This window comes from Orbicella faveolata, unplaced genomic scaffold (assembly GCF_042242905.1).
Source record: "Orbicella faveolata isolate gen_17 unplaced genomic scaffold, um_ofav_v1 contig_48, whole genome shotgun sequence".
NCBI classification, from domain to species: domain Eukaryota; kingdom Metazoa; phylum Cnidaria; class Anthozoa; order Scleractinia; family Merulinidae; genus Orbicella; species Orbicella faveolata.
The window spans coordinates 14953872-14977762 of record NW_028301578.1 but is presented as its reverse complement, the minus strand read 5'-3'; the positions used below and the strand labels follow the sequence as shown (position 1 = coordinate 14977762).

Sequence of the window (23891 nt, the reverse complement as noted above, 5' to 3'; positions counted from 1 at the left end):
GATTTCAGTGGCCACCTCGAAGACTGTTGTTGTTGTCGTTTTATAGAGGGTCGACTGCACCAACAGACATTGTAATGCCACTCAAGAGACAACTACCTCAGAGTCATGTCAGAAGTGTGAAGATCTAGAGAAGTGCTATAACTTTGTGGTGAGTTCCTTGTAACATTAACGAACATGTTGTGGCAAAAACGGTGGTACAATCAGCTAATGGATTTGCCAAGGACTCCCGACTTACATTTTTTGTAAAGATGGGACCATTGCTCGTGTTGTGGGTTTGGGCCAGACAATTCACCTTTTCAACTGTGATGTAACTTACATTGAATCCAGGAAGTTACCATTCTCGTCCCCAGAAGTGTGGCCTCTGGGGACGAGAATAAGGATTTACTTGGAATGGATTAGCATTCCTTCCAGAAGGAGAAGAATTCTCTCAGTCATAGTCTAGAAAACTAGGACTAGCATCCCAACAAGGACAGCCGCCATATTTCCATTCGCTTGCATATGTCGAGTAGAGCACTTGCAAGGAGCGCGAAATTTCCCGTGGTTTTTTTAATTCCTGAAATTTGAAATTTCCACAAATAAACTAATTCTCTCTGATAAAGAAGGCTTGCTGATTTCTTTATAGGAAAAGGGCAGATGCAGAGCGTGGAATGAAACTCGTTGTCCTCATGGCTTAGTACAAGTCGATTACACAGATCCAAACCGAATAAACAACACCTTAATCAAAAGCAATGTCAAAGTCATCGATCCCAAGACCACCATCATCTACAGCTGTCCCGTCCTCCTTCCTTGTCAAGATGATGCAACGTCGGTGTTTGTCGCCCCTAGAGACCTGGGAATCAAAGCTGGAGACGTGCTATCTAGCGCACAAGCGGGCGGCGTGATGCACAAAGTTAATGACACAACAAACACAGGCAAGATTTACTTTTGTAAAATAGGAGAATCCGTTATTTTGAGTATTGTAAGGTTATTGAGTTCAAAATATTAAGGGACCGGACTCTTTGAAGGTGGAATACAACCTAGCGCCCAGGGGTTTTATTACCTTGGAGCCTTTACACAAACATAATGTCTGTTAATTGTTACTTTGAGCAATTTCTGAAGCCCTATTTTTCTCTGTTCTGGAGCCTTGGATTCTTTAATTTTGGAACAACAAGTGTTTCTATTTTCACAATCTACAGGGCCTTACACGATAATAGTTGGAACACCTTCTAAGATTGAGGACGTGATTCAATATGCCGATTTTACTCAGAAAGTTTCTGCCGTTGAACTGGTTGATGACACAACGCTGGATGAAGAAGCAAACTTAGATGATTTGTATGGTCTCGTGGATGGAAATATTAAGCTAAACAACACCGATCTTCATGTGTTACCAGCAGGTGAATTTCAAAAATATTCAATACAAATTGAATTCTAATTTGAACACGTTGTAATCTGAACAGGTTGTATCGTTCTACTTGTGCGGAATTTATTTATCTGACACACAGTGGAAATTTGTTTTTATTTCACTTGAAAGTAAACCAGTAACAGACTGATCAAAGGACCATGATCTTCTCTCATTTGGTAGTTAACTGAGAGTATTATTTTACTATTTTCAACAACATTTCATTAAAGAGCCGCGCAATCTTTAGGATTGTTGATTATCTAATTGAGGCTCCTTTAGGTTCGTATCCTCCTGGCGTTCAGCTAGCTTACAAATAAAGCATGTCGGATGGGATGAAGAGAAAACATTCTGTATTTGATCGATCTATTGATCAATTTAACGTGAATTTGACTTTTAGACACGTCAGTTTTCAAGTGCGTAGGACACATTTACAAAGTGGACGATGATTTAGTGACCTCTCAGTTTCTGGTAATACACAAAGATCACGCCATAAGTGTTAGACCAGGGGATGTAGTGGTATCTGCACAGAGTCATGGATTTATAGAGAAGGTGGTTAGAGTCAACCAAACTTCAGATATGGTGTTCATGGAAACAGAACTTGACAGGTGCACAGAGAACTCTACCTGGACACACAAGTAAGGGCGTAAGGGGCAATGGATATTACTTAATTTTCACAGTTTAGAATAAGCTTTACCGAGAAACCTAAAGGATATTGTCTAGATTTACTTGTATCAAAGAACATTAAAAAAACTATACCTTTTTGATAAGCATTCGCTAGCAGCAAATAAGAGCTAATATTTCAAGTTTGGAAGCAATGAATAAGGTTTCCATTGAGAGGCAAGTTGGTAACTTGTCTAGATAGCCCTATAGCTAGAGGTCTTATTTTTAATGAATTGCTTTAACGGGTTAGGGTTAGTGGTTAGGGTTAGGGTTAGGGTTTAGGTTAAGGATGGTTTTTTCGTTACTTAAATGCATGCTCCATAAAGCATATAGTAATTGACAGAGGGCTGTTGAGTTATGTGTCTGAATAGCGTTTATCTTAGCAAAATAAATGGCGCTGTCTTAACACGATTTTAACTAGGCTTTTTTCTTGCTTCCTTAAGGTTTAAGCCTCGTGTGCAAGGTTCACCATCTGACAATGATATGGTCTGTACCGGTGGTGATAACAGTTATGGATTAATAATCACTGAACCTGACGGTGAACAACAGCAAATATCGGTTAACGATTCCATCATCGGAAGAAGCAGTAACCCCTTTATTGCAAAGGTTGGAAACGTGTTTTTACCTGAAATACAGTTACCATCCTCTCGTGATTAGCGAAACTGAAGTAATTCGAAGTAGTCAAATTACTGACCTCTCAGATAGCACAATTATCCAATGAAGCCTCGTAACTGAATTTTTTAAATGGTGGTAAGGGTGTGAAAGAAAACGCAATTGATTAAGGGTATGTGTCGCTAGAGTATGCTTCTTGCTATGCCTAGTATATTCGTAACATATTTTTGTGCCGGGATACATGCATACATATACTTCATTTCCTCTGGAATGCGCATCTTCGTTTGCTTAGCATTAGCGTCAAGAACTATTACCGCGTCTATTCGGATTTCCTTTCTTCGAAGGGGGAAATTAGTTACACTTCCAGTCGATTGAAGCTTCGGCGTCGGAGCTGCCAGACCAATTTCCGGCTTTTTCAATCCCTAAAATTGTAGTGTGTTCACTCGAGTCTTAATCATTTCCCATTATTTCTAGGTGGTGGAATCACATGTTACCGGGGAATTTATCCTGATTGAGGTTCTTCCAGTTCAGTCTGTTTTTAATGGTACAGCTAATACCATCGTAAGTCTGGACCAACTGCACAAAGAACACAGAAGGCATAAGAGGGATATAGACAAGGAGACAGTAAGATTTAGGAAGACTCATCGGGCGGAAAATAAATTATCGGTAAGTGTAGAAAGTTATCGCTGAAGTGACCAAAATGGGGGAAATGAATCGAATGTAAGTACTATGGTCATAGATCAGTCAGCCAGTTGATCGGTCGATTGCGTGAATGAGTTATCGACTGATTTACCCAGAAACTGACTGGTTGGCTTACTGACTGACCGATTAACTAACGGACTGACTGACTGACTGACTGACCGACTGACTGGTGGACTGACTGACTGACTGACTGACTGACTGTGATTGACTGACTGACTGACTGTGATTGACTGACTGACTGACTGTGATTGACTGACTGACTGACTGTGATTGACTGACTGACTGACTAAGGGCCTCCACAGACTAGACATTTAGTTGTCGACAACTATTTTTTATCCGATGACAAGTAGTTGTAATCGACAACTAAATGTTATTGACAACTTAAAAACGTAGTGCGTGAGATGAATTGTCGACAACTGAACGCAAAATTTTAGTTTTCGCTTACTAAGTAGTTTCCCTTTTGGAGAAGGGAAACTGCTTTAGTTGTTGACAACTACGTTTTCACCGTTTTTACCCGTTTTATGGGAATCATTGGTTTAGTTGTCCACAACATCGAAACATGACACACGTTTGAGCGTGCGTATTGTGTTTTAAGCATGCGTAGTGAACGTTAGTTTCCAAGATCTCGCTGACCTGACTTAGACATCGAAAACTAACACGCCAATATGTGGAATACTAGCATCGGACACAATTAGTTGTTGATAACAAATAGCTGTCGAGAACTAAGTGTCCAGTCTATGGAGGCCCTTACTGAGTTTGCCACCAACCTGCCGACCTTTTGATGTGTCAGACAAGAAGACCGACCGACCGACCGACCGACCGACAGCAGGCCGGGGGCTGGGTGGCTGTAGGTTGGTCTACCCTCTTAGTTAACATACCGACCTTAGTTTGCTAATTAATTGACCTGCTTGCTTTTGTTTTAATGCATAGATTGCTGGTGGCAGGGGATACATCAATGTCCAACAGACGTTCAAAATGAATGCGGACTTTATTGTGTCCATGGGAGTATTCACTGACAGGAATGAAAATGGTGAACTTATCATCACGGACGCGTTGTTTGGTTTGGAGATGATAGGCGAAGTCAACTACGATGTGGATGTGCAGATTGGAATTGAAGTCAAGTAGGTGACTAAAATATGTGATAGAAGAATGTGATGGTTGTCGTCGTCGTTGTTGTTCTTGGGGTCACCTTCAGTTGTTTTCAAGTTATTGTCCTTCCTTGTAAATGTCGCCGTCCTTCTCGTCGTCCCTATCGATGCAATTCTCGATAAAATTGTAGATATGAAGCGTACCGTGAAAATCTTTTTAACGTTTATGTCCTTTTCTGTCTGTTTTCCCCCTTGCAGTCGCGAATATACTGTGAAAAAGTGGAAAATTCTTCGTCCAGTGCAGATAGGACCAAACTTTTGCATCCCCATCACTGGTGTGTGCATACCATGTGCCTTCTTCCTGGAAGCAGACGCCAACGCAGTAGTAAAAGTTGTGGTAAGTCCTGGTTAAAGTTTTTGTTACGCCTTTTTTTTTTCGCTTAAGCTTGTGAGAGGCGCGGAACATGGCTAGCAAAAAATGAGCGCGTTGGACTCAGGATCTAGTGGTCTTGGTCCCGCCAAACCTTACCCTGAGTCAAGATGAGGTATTCTTGGAATTGATGTACTTTTGGATATCTCAGGGACCTCCATGTTTGTTTACATTGCTGTTAAGAATTCTCAGTGATATAGCTGCGCCTAAGGAGACTTTGAAAACTGGACATAGTGAGAAATCGAAGTGAATTAAAAATAAAATGGGATTAAGTAAGAACAAGGTACTCGATAAGACGCATTTGCTTTTTGTTGTTACTGTTACGCAGGGAAAGGCTTATGTTCCACTGTCGCTGAGGACCTCAGTTCGTTTAGGGATGGGTGGATTCTGCACCAGAAGAGGCGGATGTAACACCATCAGTCCTCTCGTAAGTACTGCAAAGCAATGCTGTTGTCTTAGGCACGTTTTACTATCCTGGCTAACCAACCTTCCTCGATCCCAGATTACGCTGGAATTTTAAGTAGAGTCGATTTCTGAGGAGGACGTAAAACCAGAAGATGTCAGTGGAGAAACGCTTGGAAAGAGGCACATTCCATCAACAAATTAAACACCCATCCAAGTCTGACCGGATGGGAAACATTGCCGGGGGATCGAGGCAAGGTTACCTAACCTCGCCATCCTTGCTTTCTCCTAGATGAGATGAACTTGATTTCCTCGGTTACTTCAGTGTATAAGGTGTAATAAAGATTTTTATTTTCATCTTTTTTATTGAAATATTGTTGAAACATGCATGTACACAATTCACAATTATTTGTACACTTTATAGTCACTGTTTTTTAAGAGTCCTAAATTAGTCCATCTAACGTATCTCAATTATATTATTTCTGTGATTCATTTTATCACTTAGTAAAGCTAAAATGCCTTGTTTTTCAGTTCAAGTTTACTCGTCGTTTAACTAAAGACCGGGTTAAAGCAGAATCCGAGATATCAACAGAAGTTCTGTTCACTCCTAAATTGACATTTAGACTTCCATCTCTGCCAAGAATTCTAAGAAACCTAGTGAATAGGTTTAACAACCTTTGGAAAAAAGTCTTCAAAAAATTCCGTAAGTAACACGCTATCACAATGTTCTGCTTTATAAAGTAACTTTGTTGGTAGACTGCAGTCACGCTCGCTTTGCATTCTTCTCTACACGGGATTTCGAGCGAAAGAGACACTGGTCGCAGTCTACTTTGTTGGTAAAATAATGCTTTGATTGGCTACAACCTTGGTCCTGATTGTTACAACAATGGTTGATGTTATCCTCTGTATAAATCAAGTAGTATCTAGTGGATAGTGTTATCGGGTTCACTATTTACACGTATCCACTGGATAGTGATACATCTGGGGTCAGTTGTTCAAAGGGTAGATATCGCTATCCACGTGCACTAGATAAATCGCTATCCAGTGGATAAGTGTTAGAAAAACAAGCTATCCAGCAGATAGTGATTTATCCGGTGGATAATTTTGCAAACGCTTTGAACAAGTGAGGCCTGATTGATAATGTTATTAGGGCTAAATATTTACGTTAGCGTCTACAACGTCAGCTTAGTTAGTGGGAAGAACTATGCTTAATCGCGCATAATGTAACTGATACCAAATTTTGTTGAAATTGTATGTTATCCGAGTGTTCGATGTTTAGGCTTATTACTATCGACGTTTTGTCAAGTCACAAGTCATAAAGTCATTCAAATTTCCTAACAATTGCCATTGGAAAAAAATTGTAACACTGCATTGTGCATCCGCGGGCAATTCGCGTAAAAACGTGTATACCTACATGTACAGCAGATTTTCAGAATTTTTTAAGCTTATGTTTACCTTTTATCTCATTGCAGTTGGTTACAGCCCTTGTGGTGGCTCACGTACCCGTGATTTTTCAATCCTTCGACTCAGTACCGAGGTTCCTTTTGGAATAAAGGCTGCTGTCAAACCCTGCAGTGACAAGTGTAAAAGCGAAAGAAAGCCATTCGAGCTCGCACTCAGTTTCGGATTCTCGGAAGCTGTCGGACGACTGTCGATTGGCTTCGGAGCAACGAGTTACGAGTTGGCTGCTTTGAGTCGAAAGTTGTACAGTGGAGGGTGGGAGCCGAGGTACGTTTGTTTAATTACATAAAGAGGTCAGCCTATGACTTCTCTCCCCTCGGGGGAAGGGATATTTCCAGATATGGGCTATATATATAGGCAGCTGTCGTGGAATAGGGTAGGGTTTTTGAGGTTCTCGATTCTTTTAAATAGGGCACCATTTTTGACCCTGTTGGCACTATGGTCCCCGTGTGATCCTTAGATAGGGTACCTAAATTGTACCAGCTAAAATCACAGTGCGTAAAGGCCTAGACTGTTCACAGTCCCCTATTTTTCCGTGAGATCGTAGATGTCGATCGTTGAGTTTCGACGGGCCGCCATCTTGATCTCTTGATGCGAGCGAAACTGGAGAGAGTACAAAGTGCCCGTGGGTAGGGGTGGTGGAGGGCACGGCTGGCGGAAAAAAATTTTTTTTCCCGCCCCGTCACCCCTACGCTATTAACCCCACCGCCATTACCCACCGGCATTTTGTACTCTCTCCGGTTTCGCTCGCATAAAGAGACCAAGATGGCGGCCCGTCGAAGCTCAACAATCGACATCTACGATCTCACGGAAAAATAGGGGACTGTGAACAGTCTAGTAAATGCCCAGCCAAACGAGAAACAAATGGTCTGTTAAAACTGAACTATTTGTAAACTTGCAATGTTACACCAACGAAATAAAGCATTTTTTTATTCTTAGTTCCGTTTTTCTCTTCAATAGGGTGTCATTTTTAGGGTTTGGGCCTTAAATAGGGTACTTCATCCTTAAATAAGGTCAGGGTTGGTTTAGTTTAAGACCCCTCCCCAGACCAGTCAATCACTCATCAATGAAGACATCAATAATGATATGATCTAGTCGTGAATGTCAAATGCCTTGAAGTATTTAAACTAACAGTTTCAATCTGTGCTATGTACACCAAACAGCAAAGAGGTGATTCAAGGACCAAAAGTTTACTTAGGGTCTTGATCTTGAGGGATATTTGCAGTTAACGTTAACGTGTCTTCAGTTTGTAGTTTTCCGCATCGTGTCCTAAGGCCCGTTAATTCTCTAAGGTCCCGAAAAGTTTTCGCACCAGAAAAGCCGTAGCAAAATCTCAAGCCTTATGATTACAGAGCTTTTTTATTCGCATATACTAAATATGGACAGAGGCTCCCTTCATACAAGACGTTTCAGACGCATACACCTCTCTGCTTTTAGATAAAGATGAACTAAAAATGACTTTACGGGCCCGGAAAAATCCCGGGGCTTTCGAGAAACGGGCCCCTGATCCGACATCGATATCTTGATTGGGGGAATGAAGAACTGAACGCACCTAGAAAGACGTATTATTAACCCCTTCAGTGATAAGTTCAAAATATTTTATCTTTCTACTGACAGCGATACAGTTGCTTTTATGTCACTGAGATTTTGGTGGTACATCACGACATTCATACCTAGTTTATTACTTTCTATATTCTTGTAACTTGTCTATCCTGATAATGTTAAGTATTGGTATTGTGATAAGAAACTAGATTTGATCAATTGTGGGGATTAAAGGAATAACTACAGCTTGGTAGGGATTTACTGGTAGAAATAAATCATTTTTGTCAACTCTCAATCTACATGAGCTGGAGTTTACAATTTTGTAATGTACTTAGTCAAAGGTTTTTTTCTGTTGTTGTTGTTCTCTGTTTACAGCTTTTGCCTTCCATGCGAAAATTCCAAGGTAAGTCGATTTTGCTTACTATTCGCATTTGGTGCTTCTAAGCGTCATAAAAGTACTTTGATTGTTAGACCGTGTGCGACTCTCCCTTTGGATGATTTTAGAAACCCTCTAACTGCACATTTTGAATAATGCAGCTCAGCATGACGCATCGAGGAAGACATGTCTGTTGCTTAGCAACCGTGGTGAAGGAAATGAAGGTTTATTCATGTATTTTTCGCGGATAGTATATTGCAAGCAGTTTTTTAGAATGAATTACGTTGTTGACGCACAAACGATGTCGTCACACCAGACAAAAAAAATAATACTACAGGCGGAAATTATTACAATAAATGTCATGAGGAATTTCTTGACCGTTTGTAAGGTCTGTCCGTTCATGGCTACAAGACAAGTTTTCAAATAGAAAAATTGCATAGCTGTGGTATGATCTGATTTACGTAGCTTAATGTTTTAAATGGTTCCTTTCAGCCTGCATGTGGATGTCCAACAACGCCACCGCCAACGACAACAGAGCGAACAACAACTGAGCGAACCACAACAGTAAAAACAACGGCGGCGACTACAGAGCTTACTACCGGAATTGCAACAACTGTCGCTACAACGGAGTTAACCACCGGGACTGCTACAACCGCAGGTACAACAGAACGGACAACTGTCACCGGGACAACCAAAGCGACAACTCCGCATACCGGCGAAAGTACTACTCCATACACTGAAACCACACCCGCTCCTACAACTCCCGGTACAACTCCACCACCGACCACCCCACCCCCGTGCGAATGCGCTGACGGAGAGACGGGGATCCTTGATGAAAATGGAAATTGTGACTGTCCACCGTAAGTGTGTAAAAGGGACTCAATGAACAGCAATAACAATAAAAATCTTTATTTGGTTCTTAAATTTACCTTTTTTAGAGTTAGACTGGCCCGTAGATAGCTAGAGCTAGCCTAGAAGGGCCAGTTATCAAGATCAAGAGATAATCAACATAAGCTCTTGTCAATATCTAATTACAAATTCATTGTTGCATAGACACTTAGAGCGAATTATTTGAATCGCCCAATTGTAATATCGAAATTGTTATCGCAGTTTGTGGAATAGAGGCTTTGAACACTGCAGCTAAAGTGTAAATAGTAAAGAACAAAAATATTTATCAATCGGAATTGCTTAGAATATTCTATTACAGTTTTTAGACCCGATTTCCCTCTTTTTGATCAAGGGATTGAACGACACTTTTTCGAAAAGAAAAAGGAGTCCTGCCAAACTGGAGGGCAACCCTGAATATAACCAAGTTTGTCGATATTGTAGGTTTTATCATTTCCAGCCTCAACACCGTTAGTCGTCCTGACTGACCTTTTTATGACGCCTAGCGCTTCATAAAACAAAACTATTCTTCTAGATTTCTTATCGTAAAGTCATGCCTTCTTTTACAACATTTCTTTCTCTCAATTACGCTGAAATCACAAACTAAACACAGCAAGAGGGTCATTTGACGAATGAGTAAATCTAGTTTCTTCCTTCTTCCGGTTTTTTTCTTTTTGCCGAAATATTTATCTTCTTTCGTTAATTTTAAGGGAATGCCCGAAAGGAAAAAAAGCTGTTATTGTGAACAATCGTTACGAATGCCCGGATCATCCACCGTGTGGCGAACACCCGAACTGTGTTGTGGGACGGAAAGGACCCGGATGTTCTCAACCCGACGTACAACCTTGCTCAGGTGAGGTTTGATTTGAAATTTTTCATAATCAATATTGAGTTGCTTTTTTGATGTACACGATTGCCTAGTTACCAACCTACTTTCTGGTCAACAATGTGTCAAGCGAGCGAATCCTTTTCTTATTATATCTAAAGGGATTGCTTCATTTTCTTTCAGCGGACTGTTCTGGTAATGGTGTGGCAGTAGCTGTGGGAGATTGTGGGTCTCGCTGTGTTTGCTCGGTCAGGTGGACTGGAACTTGCTGCGAAACGAGGCGGCCGTGGAGGAACTCGGGCGATCCTCATCTGGAGACATTAGATGGTAGGCCAGTCTTACGTACCACACAAAGAAAAATTGTCTTGTGAGATGTTTTGACCGACAAGGAATTTGTTTTTCTTCTAAAGTAATCATAATTTCTTGCTTCCTCTTCAGGAATCGAATACGATTACTACGGTATTGGTGAATTTTGGGGTTGTAAATCTCTCTTCAATGACTTTGGAATGCAGTTCCGTTACTTTGCTTACGAGCGCGCGTCATTGACAGGAGGCGTGGCTGTCAAGGCGGGGCTGAGTGTACTGTCAGTCATGACTGTCAACACGACTGACCCGAAAGAATTTCCAAAACTACGGTAACTTATTTTTAATAATCCTATTCTTGCTTATATTCAAGGTGTGTAAAACACTTTTCCACTCTTGCGTCAATTGGGAAGCACATTTTAGCTGAAGGACAGGTTTTATGTAACGTACATTTTACTCTATATCATTATCTTACCCCAGTTGGTAATCAATTGTTATAAGAACCAGTGGCTTTCAGATTCTCAAAGTCAGAGACAAATGAGACAAATTGTATAAAATCAGTGGAGAGTGGCTACAGATGGGACATAGTACTACATTATATTGCCACTGTACTTAAAGATGCCGGTATAATTTCCTCCAATCTTTTATTTCACACGGCTCAAGGTACTATCCTCTTTTTGTGAACATGTTTTGCTACTTTCTACAGAATCGACGGACAGCTGGTGAACTTAACAGCTCGTGTTGGTCAGAAGATGAAGCTTGATAATGGAACAGTCGTAATGGATATACAAAAGACTTTCAGCTCACAATCAGACGAGACAGGAGTCGTGCTCATTTCGTTACAATACGAGTCAGGTTTGTTAACCTCTTTACGGTGGGGCTTTGGTAAAACACTATGAAATAGCACAATTCTCAGAAAAAAACGAAGAGCGATTTCTATAAAGTCTAATCTTGTCATAACTGGTTATATATCCATTTAGGTTCCTTTGCAATGTTGGTATTAAGAACCTAGCTTAAAATAAAGGGAGGAAAATAATTTGCCCCTTGTATGCTACGTGTTTCCACGATTGGCTAATGCATTTACATGCAACAAACACTCTTTCTTTATTTGGGACATTCTGCCGAAAATAACAGCTATCATTAGCACCCATGATCCAATATCAACGTCGCAATTTATTGCAAACTGTTATGTCTACAATATAGGTCTAACAATAACAGCGGATGTACGTCACAGTCACGTGATGGGGCGTCAGTACCTGAATGTGCTGTTTACACCGACAGCGGCGTTTAAAGGTCACACGGAGGGACTCTGTGGAGTCATGGATAATGACCCGTCCAACGACTTAAAGGGCCCCGATGATGAACAGTATAAAGATCTTATTCAGTTCGCCGATTCCTGTAAGTGGAAAGTAATATGTATTAAATGTAGAGATGCATTTAAGATAATTAATCAATATTTATTTGGCATGGCGACAGTAAGTAATGGGAAAAGGCACGTCACGTTTTTGGAGCTAGGCGTATCCCAAAAACCATTTAAGTCGAACAATGGTTTTCAAACGCAAACAATGTTCGTATAAACCTTTGAGAACAGTTAGTGTCGACTTGGTTTAGGTTTAGATTTATTGTATAAGTTAACATTATGCATTAACTGCAATTATTATATGGCTGTGTCTCACAAGGACTGGGAACTACCGAATTCACGAATTTGATTGGCTGAAATCGATATTGACGGCGGTCTAGATTTTCCCATCTAGAGCGGCATCTAGACCGGTTTCATTTTGCGTTGAAAAAGTAGCAAACTAAAATACAAAAATGTTCACCATTTTCTTTTATTTTCTTCTCAATCATTTATGGAAGTGCCAAAAAGCCTGATGACAAAAAAAGGTAAAGAGGATGAGCAAATTTCGCCGGGCAGGTTTAAGTTAAGCTCATCGCCGTTCGCAAGCAAAATGTCAGCAAACCAGTTGCATTAAACGAATTAAATTTTTCTTCTTTGCCATATAATAAACATCTTATTAACCGAGCTAAGTCGATCTGTATGGGAGAATCTTGACCTCGGTCGTGTGTACAGACCTCACTGCGTTCGGTCTGTACTCACGACCTCGGTCAAGATTCTCCCATACAGACCTCCTGCTCGGTTAATAAGAGCTAAGTAAAAAAAAGTGTAAAATATATCGTATTTGAGACTTTTGTTTAAAAGAACACTTTCCCTTGCTTCATTTCCTTTCAGGGCGTATAACCGCTGTCCACAATGACTCCGGCCTTAAAGGATCATGGTTGTGGAATTCATCCAACTTCCACAGTAATGATGTCATGGACTCGTCATACAATGACCCTAACTATGTTCCTCTGTATTCTTTAGATGGTATTAGCGACGCCATTGTCGAGGTATGAAGCTTGATGAACTGATAGTTTTTATCTGTAATCATGAATTTTCAATTTATTGCGCAACCAAAAAGGGGGTTCGTTATAGCCTTTAAAGCCTTTTGCAGATGCCTCTATGTGATCTTTTCAAGCATAAAAAAGATCCTTGCTTTCACATCTTTAATGCAATTTACCGGAGTAAAGAGAGACAAGACGGGGTAAAGTAAGACGTTTTTGAAAGTCTAACAGTCACATGAGAATTTATTTTTATATTTCTGTTGCATTGCAGAAAGCCACTGCAGCCTGCTCGGCTCTTGGACTTTCAGGCACAATGCTGAAGAGCTGTATCTATGACGTAGCCGTGACAAATGACACGTCACTGACTGCTCAAGAAACTCTGCAGCAAGGTGAGTAGAAACAGTAGAACAACAACAACAACAACAACAACAACAACAACAAAATGACAGTCACAGGAAATAAAGATTATTTCTTAGTGTTTGTGTTAGCAGAACTAGATTGTGTTAACTCATCGCTTCTTACAAACGTGGAGTTAAATACTTTCCTAACGAATTGTGTGGTCTGAGACTGTGTCATTCATATAATCACCGAAGTCGTTTAAGTAATTTTGTCTTCTTGTATTTTTATCGTTTCTCTTTCTGTGATGAAGGTTGCCCTGATCAGTGTTCTGGGAAGGGAAGATGTGCTAATGCCACGTGTCAGTGTATGATTGGTTGGTTAGGTGACAGCTGTGAAATTGGTAAGTAACGTTGCTAATTAACTATATCACCGCCGATCAGAAGGCTGAAAAAAACTTTCTTTCATTACATTGTGTTCAATTGTCTGCTGCAATGCTAAACTTGTGGTGAAAAATTATTTGTTCTCTTTTACCCAGGGAACTGCACAGCCTGTTCAACAGAACACGGGAAATGTGTTAAAGGATTTTGTGAATGCGAAGACGGCTGGGAAGGTGCCACTTGTGAACAGAAAGGTGAATCATATATTGGCAATGGCCACTAATTGCTTTACTTTCATGATTTTAAATTTTATAGTACGCATTAAACAATAATTACGGCAGCGCGGAAAGAGTCAAAACAAGGCATGGGAACGAGGCTCAGGCACAAGGTCTCGATCCACTGCACCATGTGTTTTTGGTTCAAGTCCCTTTTCATTCTTGTCGCCATTTGGGACTTTTAACCACACCACTACCAGCGCTTTAACAATCATCATTCGCTTTCTCGAATTAATTAGTTTTTGCACTGCATTGCAGCCACCTGCTACAACGTCAACAACTGCACAAGTCCCATCAACGGGATTTGTCAGAGGACAGATCAATGTCGCTGTCATGACGGATTCATTGGTAAGTTATTTAAAATAAGCTTTTATTGCCAGTGACGTTAGAAATGTGGCCTCCACAGGGATGTGACCAAAGCATTTCGGAAAATGTAGAAATTAATTGGTATGTGGGTGTAGCTGGCCTAATAGCAACAGGTTTAATGACATTATTTTTTATCTTGTCCTCAGGTCGTGATTGCAGTATTATTCCAACTTGCTCTAATGTGTCTGATTGCTCCGGACGAGGCATCTGTATTGATTACGACGTATGCAAATGTGATAAGGAGTGGACTGGTAAAGACTGCAGCCAGTTCTCTTGTGGATCTCTAGACCATTGCTCTGGTAAGAGTCCTTTCTTGTCAGTTACTTCACCTCACATTTTCCAGTCAACCTTTTCTAAAGTCCGTCGTTAAACTAGGTATAAGGCTAAATGGAGACTTCATTTTTTACCCCCTCCCCCTTCCCCACTAGGTCATGGACGCTGTGTAGCTTTCTACAAATGTGACTGCGATCCAGGCTGGGCTGGGGCCAGCTGCGCTCTCCCTGATTGCGCAGACGTCAACCAATGTTATGGTCAAGGCGAGTGTGTGTCAAGGGATACTTGCCGGTGTTACCCAGGATTCCAAGGTGCCAACTGTAGTGAAGTAGCAGATTGTGCGAGTCTTGGAAACTGTAGCGGAAATGGAGTTTGTATGCAAGAGAAACAAGGCGGCGATCTCACTTGCAGGTAAATGCTTATCAGTACTCGATCAAGTACTTTATACATTACCTTATCTCACATCACTTAACTTATACAATAACTCTGTTCACCTAACCTCATCGCCTCCCTTCGCCTGTGCACCCCTGTCATCTCCTGTCGTCGCCTCCTCTCCCCTCCTCCATTCTCTTGTTCACTCCTGTCTTGTCCTGTGCGATCCTATCCTTTCCTTCCTTGTCCTCTCTTCTCCTCTCCTCTCCTCTCCAGTTTCCTCTCCTTTTCTTTCCAGTCTCCTCTCCAGTCTCCTCTCCTCTTCTCTCCAGTCTCCTCTCCACTCCTCTGCTCTCCTCTCCTTTCCAGTCTCTTCTCCTTTCCTCTCCTCTCCAGTCTCTTCTCCTCTCCTCTCCTGTACAGACTCCTCTCATCCCATCTCATTTCATTAGTGATTAGTGAAACTTTATTTCATTCAAATTCCAGATGTTATGCTGGCTTTAGTGGTGTCAACTGCAGTCTTGCTTTGTGTCTTTCCGTGAACAATTGTTCTGGAAATGGTCAGTGTTTAGAAGCAGACCTCTGTAACTGCGATGTGGGGTACACTGGTGCCGACTGCTCAAATGTGTCCTGTGAAGGCGTTAATTATTGTTCAGGTGAGGAAAAAGTTTAGTCTGGAACACATACGACGACGAGATAAGAAAGTTACTGTTCAAATGTCACGTTGAGTTGCAATAATTGTCTACTATTTTTTTATTTGCCGCTTAGATTTTTTTCAATTGATACAATTTGGCAGACTTGCTGATCCAATCAGTTCTCAAAGCGAAGCTTAACTAATCTTCTGCATCATAGTTAATAGAGGAAAATGGCGAGGAACGCGGGTAAAAATCAAAGAAAACAAACAGGCTAAGATTTATGCTGGAAGGTCCTTGACCCTGCATATATTTTGTTTTATGCTCATTGACTATGCGTGAGTCACATAATCGCAATGCTTTGCCAGGTTTCCTAACCATTTCCATCTTTTAAGTATGCGGTCTGCACCGGCTGTTTCAATTTTTTATTAATTGATTTGGACTGACAGTTTATACTTTTGAGGGAAGTAGCTTTGGAAAAGTGAAGAAAAATTGTGACGTCTTCGATCCACAACTTTTAACATGACCACCTTATTAATCACTACCACAAGCCTAGTTTAAACTCCAAATACTTATTGTCTTTGCAGGTCATGGAGCTTGTACTGGCTATGACACTTGCGCCTGCAATCCTCTATGGCATGGTCCAGCATGCAGTGTGGCCGACTGTTCCAGTCTCAATCATTGTTCTAGCAAAGGCGATTGTATTTTACCAAATACTTGTGAGTGTTATCCCGGATATGATGGTGCGGCGTGTAACACAACAGCTAAGCCGAACCTTCACGCTCCAGTTTTTGCTTCTGTGCTGTACAATGCGACCGTGTTGGAAAACAGTCCCGTCGGAACGAAAATTCTCCAAGTGCAAGCGAGCGATGCCGACTCAGGACGAAATGGACAGCTTTTGTTCTCGTTAGACAACGGCAATGTGGCGAGTCCATCTTTCACAATCGATAGCATTTCGGGTGAAGTCTTCACCTCATCGGCTTTGGATTACGAGAGTTCATCTCCGCACTTGTTTAAGTTGAAAATCGTAGCTTCAGACAATGGAACACCGCGCAAATCAAGCTTCGCGTACTTGTACATTAATGTTCTTGATGTAAATGATCACTGTCCGGTTTTCGACTCTTTCCACACAAATAGGTTTAATATCTCACAGCATACTCATCCGGGAACACTTCTGACGGTGATATCCGCTTCTGATAAAGACAGCGGGCTCAATGGAGAAGTGAGGTATGGCTTGTCATACGCAAGCAATCTTGACGGAGCATTTAAAATGGAGGAAAATGGTGAACTGACAATTGTTGGCGAACTAAAGGTGAAAGAGTATCGGCTGGAGATCGTTGCACGTGATCTCGGCAAACCATCGTGTTCCCGCCGAACTGATGTGACGGTGAATGTGTTTGGTGGGTCAGCGTTTACCGAAGGTCCAAGTGAGATTTCAACAACAGAAAACACTGAAGGTATTGCAATTTGTTGACCTCTTATTTATTTTTCAATAAGTGAGGTTTTTGTTTCGTCGACTTTTTTAACTCAAACACGAAGTTAGTATTTCTTTCGTTCTGCAGAAAGGTTAAACATTTCAGGTCAAAGAGGCCGCACTATTGAGTAAGGCTCGAAAAATTAACCAATAACTGTGTGCGGAATGTCTGAGAGACACCATGTGTGCAAATTAAAACCCTGAAGTATGATACATTTGTTCAAATGATGAAATGAACTTTTTGCCACAAACAATCACACGGGACAAACGTTACTAGATGGTAACCTATGCACTTTGACATCCCGAGAACATACAAATCAAAGAACAGTCAAGCCTGGCTAAGTCCCCCTTTTAGGCTGTCGCATTGTTCTGTCGTTTCAGTGTGGCGTATTTGTATTATGTGATCGTTTGTTGCAGAAGGCCCATTCTAGTTGCGAATCACACTAAATCGAAGGCCAGCCCAGTAAAGTAAATGCCCCTCTCTTTCCCGCTGTCTGTTTTCCCCGTATCTATTTTCTCCTCCCCCCTCTTCTTTTTCTCGCTTTCTATTTCACCCCTCCCCTGTTTTTTTCCCGTCCTCGAGTTTTTCCCGCGTTGTACATTTCCACGCTTTATTTTTCCCGCGCTCTATTTTCTCTCGTGCTCTATTTCCCAAGTTTTATTTTTCCCGCGCTCTGCGTTTTTCCGTTCTTTATTCTTTCTGAAAAATGACTCAAATTTAATTTTATAGTAACACTGTCTTTTATTCCTTAACAGCTGAAAGCACTGTAAGCGTGTACACCAGAGCGAAAACCGATGAGATTCCAGTTTCTGTACCCACGAAGAGCTGGTACAAGAACCCAATGATAATTATGGGAATTTCCATGGCCGGTTTCTTCGTTCTCTGCATCGTTCTACTTGTGATCCTCGTTCTCCTGACCCGGAAGTGGAAACGGAGAAATAAGGTAAATGTCGACTCTCCTCTCTTCCGGAGTTCTAGACTCGCTGGTATAACCGGAAGTGCGGCGAGCTCTCGTCCTTCAACGCCAGACTGTGACGTCATCGAAGACTTGGAAATGGAACATTTAGAAAATGTTTTACGTGGAATTAAGACCACAGAGACATTCGAGATGAAACCCATGCGTCATTTAGACTTTTAAAACAAACAAGCAAAACATTGTATATGGTTAGAACTTGTAGTTAAAGTTTCTAAAAAGGGTTTTGCTTAGTCGAATTCTGTCTGTAATCATACCAGTGACTGAATTAGAGTCCGCTCAGTCATTTTGGTATCACGTGATTATTAGAAAAGAAGTAAATGAAAGCCCTAAGTACAAGTGCGTCATGTGCTCATCGCTATGTTAAGCTAATGAGAGAATACATATTTCCTCGAAATGTCAAATTGTAAGCGTCAATCAAGGGCTAAACGCTTCCCACAGATTGCAATCAGGAGGAAAGAGCGGCATTCAGATCTCGCTGTCAACGAATCGAGCGAAGCTACTTGATTTCCTGGTTCCTTTATTAAGTTAAAATAGATATCGTCCTTCTCGACAATAATTTTTTGGGTTCAAAGCTTCTAATAATCAGCTTGAACTTTGAAGAGTCTTCAGCTACATAGAAAGCTCGTTCAAGCGTCGCCGGTATTTTTCGGCGTCCCTAAACAATAACTGGAAATCTGTATGTTCAATTGTAACATCTCCCACGACGGGATACAAAGATAAAAAACATTCTCTGATTGGACAAGTTTCAAAGGGCGAATTTGGCGCGAAAACGTTCTTGAAAATGTAATGGAAGTGGTGATTGGCTAATTTCGTGAAAGGGATGTTGTTCGGATGTGAGCAGCCGTTTCTTTGGGGGGAGCGTTACGTGACATCCCAAAAAACGGCTGCGGAGGAGACTAGGTGCTGGACCGCCTGGGCTCAAAGCTTGGAATTCGTGGCTCTCACTACAAAACGTTTGAAAGTTCGCGTTTCCTTTCTTCGTAAAGACTAAAATATCGTTACAATTAACATACACACTAGAAAGGTTTATACCCATACCAGAGAGTATTTTTCTCGGTTAAGGGTTTTTGCATTGCTATCATTGCTTACTTGAACACCAGGGGCGGATCTCCCTCTCCCTTTTTCTGACTTGCAGTTTTTTTTGTGTTGTTGTCCCTGAACAAGAAGCGTTCCGCATGTATACTGCTGGTAGATAACTTTAGCCAAATTGAAGTTCTTCTGTGTCCTGATATAGGCATAAAGGCTGGGTGAAATGCATTTAATAAAGGAAAATGCCGGCTAGGAAAAGCGGCTGGCAACGGGCAGGGACGGACGTACGGAAGCGAAGAATTCTGACGCCCATAACCCCTCCCCTCCCCGCCCCCCTTCCTCCACTCTACCCACTTGCCAAAACAAGAAAAACAAAGCAAGATCAAAAAACATGAAGCCAAATGTATTTCATCATGTCCATTTCTTGCACAACGTAACGCTACAAACGCTACAAAATGTCTACAGGCTCTGGTAAAACAAAAAGCTAATACAAAGCAGATACAGTTTGAGTTTCTAACAAAAAAGTATAACAGACAATCGCTTTCTAACTCTTGCCTTAACTAACGAACATAGTCAGAGCTAAAGCCGAGAAAATGGCATAAAAACTCGCAGCAAGAACCAGGGCTGAATTGCACAGGTCTCCCTCACAACACTTGAGGGAGCAGTCGGACACCAGACCGGTAATTTCAAACACCTTGCACCCTAAAACAAATTAAACACAAGTTGTCAGTATTGTGCTGTTAAGCCAGTAGCGGATTCAGACCCAGAGATAAGGAGCGGAGGGGGGACGTTCTTTACCCTGCCGGCTTTTCTTCCTTCTGCGATTTTTTTTCACCCAAAATAGGAGGGTGGGGGGGGGGGGGGGGGAGAGGGGGGCTAGATCCGCCACTGAAAGCTAATCTGCTATTGATAGATTTCTAATCTTAAATCTCTATTTAGACAATAATACTTATGTCTGGCATTTTCTTTGTGAATAACATATTATTTATCATTCCTTGTTATTCCAAATGTCCAATATAATAAACATAAAGAAAATAGCAAGTAAACACGATAAAGGGGCAATGTTTCTTTCTCAGAGGTAAAGGGCCAGTGTCCCGTTCTTTCATCTTGTAATCAAAGAAAAAAAAGTAACAAGTCGTAAATTGGACCGAAAAAAATGTTGGCTAAACATATCAAAATTGTGCGGAAACGGCAGTTACGATTTCTTGATATCCAGTCTTATTATCTTTTATAAATTATCTGTCTTATTATCTTTTTATATTTATTCGTGTCATTCATTTCGATTTTCCCCATTTACACCAAATACATAACATCTATAATATTGACATAAGGAGTGGACTGCGAACAGTTTCTCTTTTCCTCGAAAATACGTGGAGAAGAACCCAAAACAAATGAGCGTTCACGCATGACTGTGAGCGTAACGTGCGGTTCGCGGCTTCACATATCACGCTGTAGGCTCGCGATTGCTCACTTGTGTTGCATCCTTCTTTTGCGTTCTTCCCCACCGATTTTCGAGCAAAAGAGAGACTGCTCGCGAACTGCATAAAGAGAAAAGATACGAGTGCTATTATCGTTATACACAACGACTAGTAGATACAAAAGTCGTGCTAGCAAATACTTACAGCTGAATTCGAATTGTGGGTCACAAGCGAGGCTGCTGGAACAGTTCTTTGTCTCAATGATTTGGGAGTTCAGTAGTGTAAAGTTGTAGGTCACTGTCATGCAGCGGTTAGCAAGCCCATCGCAAGTTCTCTTCGTCACTTCGTCACTGTCGCACTTTGATACTCCAGTAAATCCAGTTGCATTTGTACACTCGTAGCACTGAAGTGATAGAGCTGGTAGGTAAGATTATACGAGTCAGCTTGCATGACAAAATATCATATGATCTTTCATATATTCACTTGTATTCTTCATCATATACGGGTATATTACGCACTCACAAAGTGACCAGCTCCCAGTTGGCTTGATAGCTCAGTTGGTAGAGTACTGCACCGGTATCGCAGAGGTCATGGGTTCGAATCCTGTTCAGGCCTGAATGTTTTTCAGGCTTTAATTTCACAACGTTAACTGCTCAAGTTGTGTATAACTGCGATGATCAATCATGTCTTCATATCTTTCTCCGCAAATATATTTCGATGACTCCATGTCATCATTATCGAGTTCGAAATACATGACAGAATATTGAATAAATATAAACAGAAATGGTGTGAGAATATTTGGAATTGTCTTGCCTTTCAAAGATCAGAGATCGGCCGACGCTGTACGAAAAAATCTCAGCGAACTTAGCAAGCAAACTGGAAGTGATTTGCGCCCAGTGTTTACTAGAAAACACTGATTAACGTATATTGCGTTGTTTACAAATTTTCGTGTGAACTGTGCGATACAGATTACAGGAGATTGTTGGATATACATCCCGAAATCTCTTTCAACGCATAGCCGAACATGAACATTCTGCTACTGGTAAAGAAGAACACAAGCTGCAATCAACTAATCTACAAGACCAATTTACAGTTTTAAAGAGATGCCGAACAAAGTCTGACTGCTTGATCTACGAGATGCTGTTCATCAGAACATAAAACGAAAACTTAACACGCAGCCAGATTCAGTTCGCGCCAAACTCTTTACATAATGAATTGAATACGTTAACACCCTTTTAATTCCCTAAATATTTTCACGCCATTTCTGCCATTTATATTTATTCAATTCTATCGTGTATTTCGAACTTGATAATGATGACATAGAGTCATGGAAAAGTCGTTCACTTTTCATATCGCTAATTTTCATTCTAAAGTGCTTTACGAAACCTTTTCTTATCAGAAATTCCATATATTCACGCCATTTTGTTTATCCCTTGAGTAGGGTGTAATTTTTCTGGTTTGTGCATTAAATAGGACACTGGGTGCAAATCACTTCCAATTTGAAAGCAATGATGTATAACCGTGGACAGCTGTTTCGACTTGGCTGGGTCTCGTTATAGAATATAAGTTAATACAGTGGCACCCACCCTGCACTCGCATTCTTTAAATACAATCTCCTCCTTATTTAATGCACAAGTGAACACTTGTCCGCGGCTGCCTGGTTTTAATCAGTGCATCTGCTATCAAATTTGGTTATGGTTTATATTTTCACTAGCTTTGTAGGCTTACTTTCGAATTATTTAGATCCCGTTGCAGGAATGTTTTTATTTGATTTGAGTTGGTTCCAAGTGTTTGCATGCCTGAGAAGTAATTTGCATAAAACTGATCGAAATTTGCATCACACGCAAAGATTCTTAACTTCGTCACTCACACGCAATCTCGGGGGGCCGGGGGGGCGGGAGGTACTCCCGACATTTCAGGTAGGTTTGTACGGCCTACCCCTTGAGAGCATTACATGCCCTTACCCAGAAATCAGGCCAAGGTAGGTGATTTTTGATGCCCTATTTCTCACCTGATTCAGAAGTCGCTATTTTATTTCAGATCTCCTAAGAAACGACCTCACACAGGAGCTATTAAACCAGGGGCTAACCGCCGAAGTAAACATTTGTAATGGGCTTTCAACTGAATTCCCTGATATTCATGGGGAAAAGAAAAGTAGCTTTTACTAAACAACATACCCAATTCCCGACCAGAGGGTACCCATACCTACTTTTGACCAAAATATTCATAAGCCCTATAACCTTTCTCAGGCCAAAACGGTTCGAAAACCGTACTCTTTTCAATAGCGCAGTGTAAAGCTAACAAGTTTAACAAGGCAGTCATCCCCCCCCGGAACGGACGTTCCGGTTAACTGTTTTCAAGTCGAAGTCTTGGTTTTCAAGATATCTGGAAACAAGACTGAAAGGCGAATACCATAAATGGAGTAACGCTGATCAACTGGGACTCCTGTTCGTCATTTACCGTTATTTTGATGGCAGAAATAAACTCACTGGCAAAGTTAATCTTTTTACCGCCCTTTACAGGCCGTTGGCTACCTCGTTTCGACCGAAATGTTTCAACTATTTGCAGCTAACAACAAAGTTTCAAGATATTTATCAAATTCTAAAGTCTTTACGGAGTTTAACTTACCGGTTGTTATCATACACAGAGTGAGCAGAGCCACAAGAAGCGAAGGTGAAGTTTTCATGACTCGGCACTCGAGGAACAGAGCTAGAGCACAAAGAATCTTTTAACTGAATGCAGTTAATTATTTATGACTCACCGCCCTTATTGTGTAAAAATCCAAGCTTCAAGCTGTGACGTGAAGCGGGCGTGGCAAAAAGATCCGTGGGGTGTCCCATGTGAAAGGCGCAGGGATGCTCGCGGGAAAACTTAAATTGAACTCATAAAGGACATGACTTAGCAACTAAAATGTAATCGAAACTCTATCTTGATATTTAAATCAGTGTAGGTAGCCTGAGTATCAGGCTTTTCGAAAGTAAGAGATCTTATAGACACAAAGGTTCAAGTAAACAAATTTCTTTTCTAATTTCAATCAGAGTACAATTGACGAACAGGGTACAAATGCTAAGGTTTACACAAACATTAACCAGGCTTCATCTTAGGACACGAACCCTGCGTTTTCCAAGGATTTGATGCGCAAGGTGCTTGGCCGTCTGTGCTAGAGGCTCTCACTACAACACGTTTAAATGGTTCACGGATTTTAATGAAAAGAAGAAGGGCGTATGGCTTAATTCTGTCTGAGTGAACATTGAAAAGGGCTCTAGATTATCCAGGCGTAGTCAATCGATAAAAATGGATATCGGAAATCAAT

The 23891-nt window shown here is 41.1% G+C and overlaps 2 protein-coding genes across 4 annotated transcripts in view; one reads left to right on the top strand and one right to left on the bottom strand.

Annotated features, from left to right (window-relative positions):
* Positions 1 to 18467, top strand: part of LOC110044851 (uncharacterized) — a 35603-nt gene extending 17136 nt beyond the window's left edge. For both annotated transcript variants that reach the window (XM_089281177.1, XM_089281176.1), the window contains 28 exons: positions 47 to 148; positions 623 to 911; positions 1176 to 1373; positions 1776 to 2013; positions 2482 to 2644; positions 3125 to 3316; positions 4283 to 4473; positions 4699 to 4837; positions 5199 to 5297; positions 5804 to 5975; positions 6745 to 7000; positions 8651 to 8678; positions 9144 to 9511; positions 10247 to 10389; positions 10546 to 10689; positions 10801 to 10996; positions 11371 to 11519; positions 11868 to 12062; positions 12895 to 13052; positions 13318 to 13435; positions 13696 to 13785; positions 13921 to 14016; positions 14296 to 14385; positions 14550 to 14702; positions 14832 to 15087; positions 15535 to 15704; positions 16268 to 17137; positions 17911 to 18467. In XM_089281177.1, the coding sequence (XP_089137303.1) occupies positions 47 to 148; positions 623 to 911; positions 1176 to 1373; positions 1776 to 2013; positions 2482 to 2644; positions 3125 to 3316; positions 4283 to 4473; positions 4699 to 4837; positions 5199 to 5297; positions 5804 to 5975; positions 6745 to 7000; positions 8651 to 8678; positions 9144 to 9511; positions 10247 to 10389; positions 10546 to 10689; positions 10801 to 10996; positions 11371 to 11519; positions 11868 to 12062; positions 12895 to 13052; positions 13318 to 13435; positions 13696 to 13785; positions 13921 to 14016; positions 14296 to 14385; positions 14550 to 14702; positions 14832 to 15087; positions 15535 to 15704; positions 16268 to 17137; positions 17911 to 18293 (5646 nt within the window). In that variant the 3' untranslated portion in view covers positions 18294 to 18467. The remainder of the gene's footprint in view (positions 1 to 46; positions 149 to 622; positions 912 to 1175; positions 1374 to 1775; positions 2014 to 2481; positions 2645 to 3124; positions 3317 to 4282; positions 4474 to 4698; positions 4838 to 5198; positions 5298 to 5803; positions 5976 to 6744; positions 7001 to 8650; positions 8679 to 9143; positions 9512 to 10246; positions 10390 to 10545; positions 10690 to 10800; positions 10997 to 11370; positions 11520 to 11867; positions 12063 to 12894; positions 13053 to 13317; positions 13436 to 13695; positions 13786 to 13920; positions 14017 to 14295; positions 14386 to 14549; positions 14703 to 14831; positions 15088 to 15534; positions 15705 to 16267; positions 17138 to 17910) is intronic.
* Positions 18468 to 19542: 1075 nt separating this feature from the next.
* On the bottom strand, positions 19543 to 23349 carry LOC110044731 (uncharacterized). Of its 2 annotated transcripts, XM_089281181.1 has the most exons (3): positions 23207 to 23348; positions 20783 to 20995; positions 19543 to 19862 (listed from the first exon to the last, which is right to left on the bottom strand). In XM_089281181.1, the coding sequence occupies exons 1-3, from the start codon at positions 23262 to 23264 to the stop codon at positions 19717 to 19719; spliced, it is 417 nt and encodes a 138-aa protein (XP_089137307.1). In that variant the 5' UTR covers positions 23265 to 23348; the 3' UTR covers positions 19543 to 19716. The 2 variants fall into 2 exon arrangements, with proteins under 2 accessions (XP_089137307.1, XP_020605962.1); XM_020750303.2 differs by lacking the exon at positions 19543 to 19862 and having other exon boundaries at positions 20405 to 20995; positions 23207 to 23349.
* Positions 23350 to 23891: the final 542 nt, after the last annotated feature.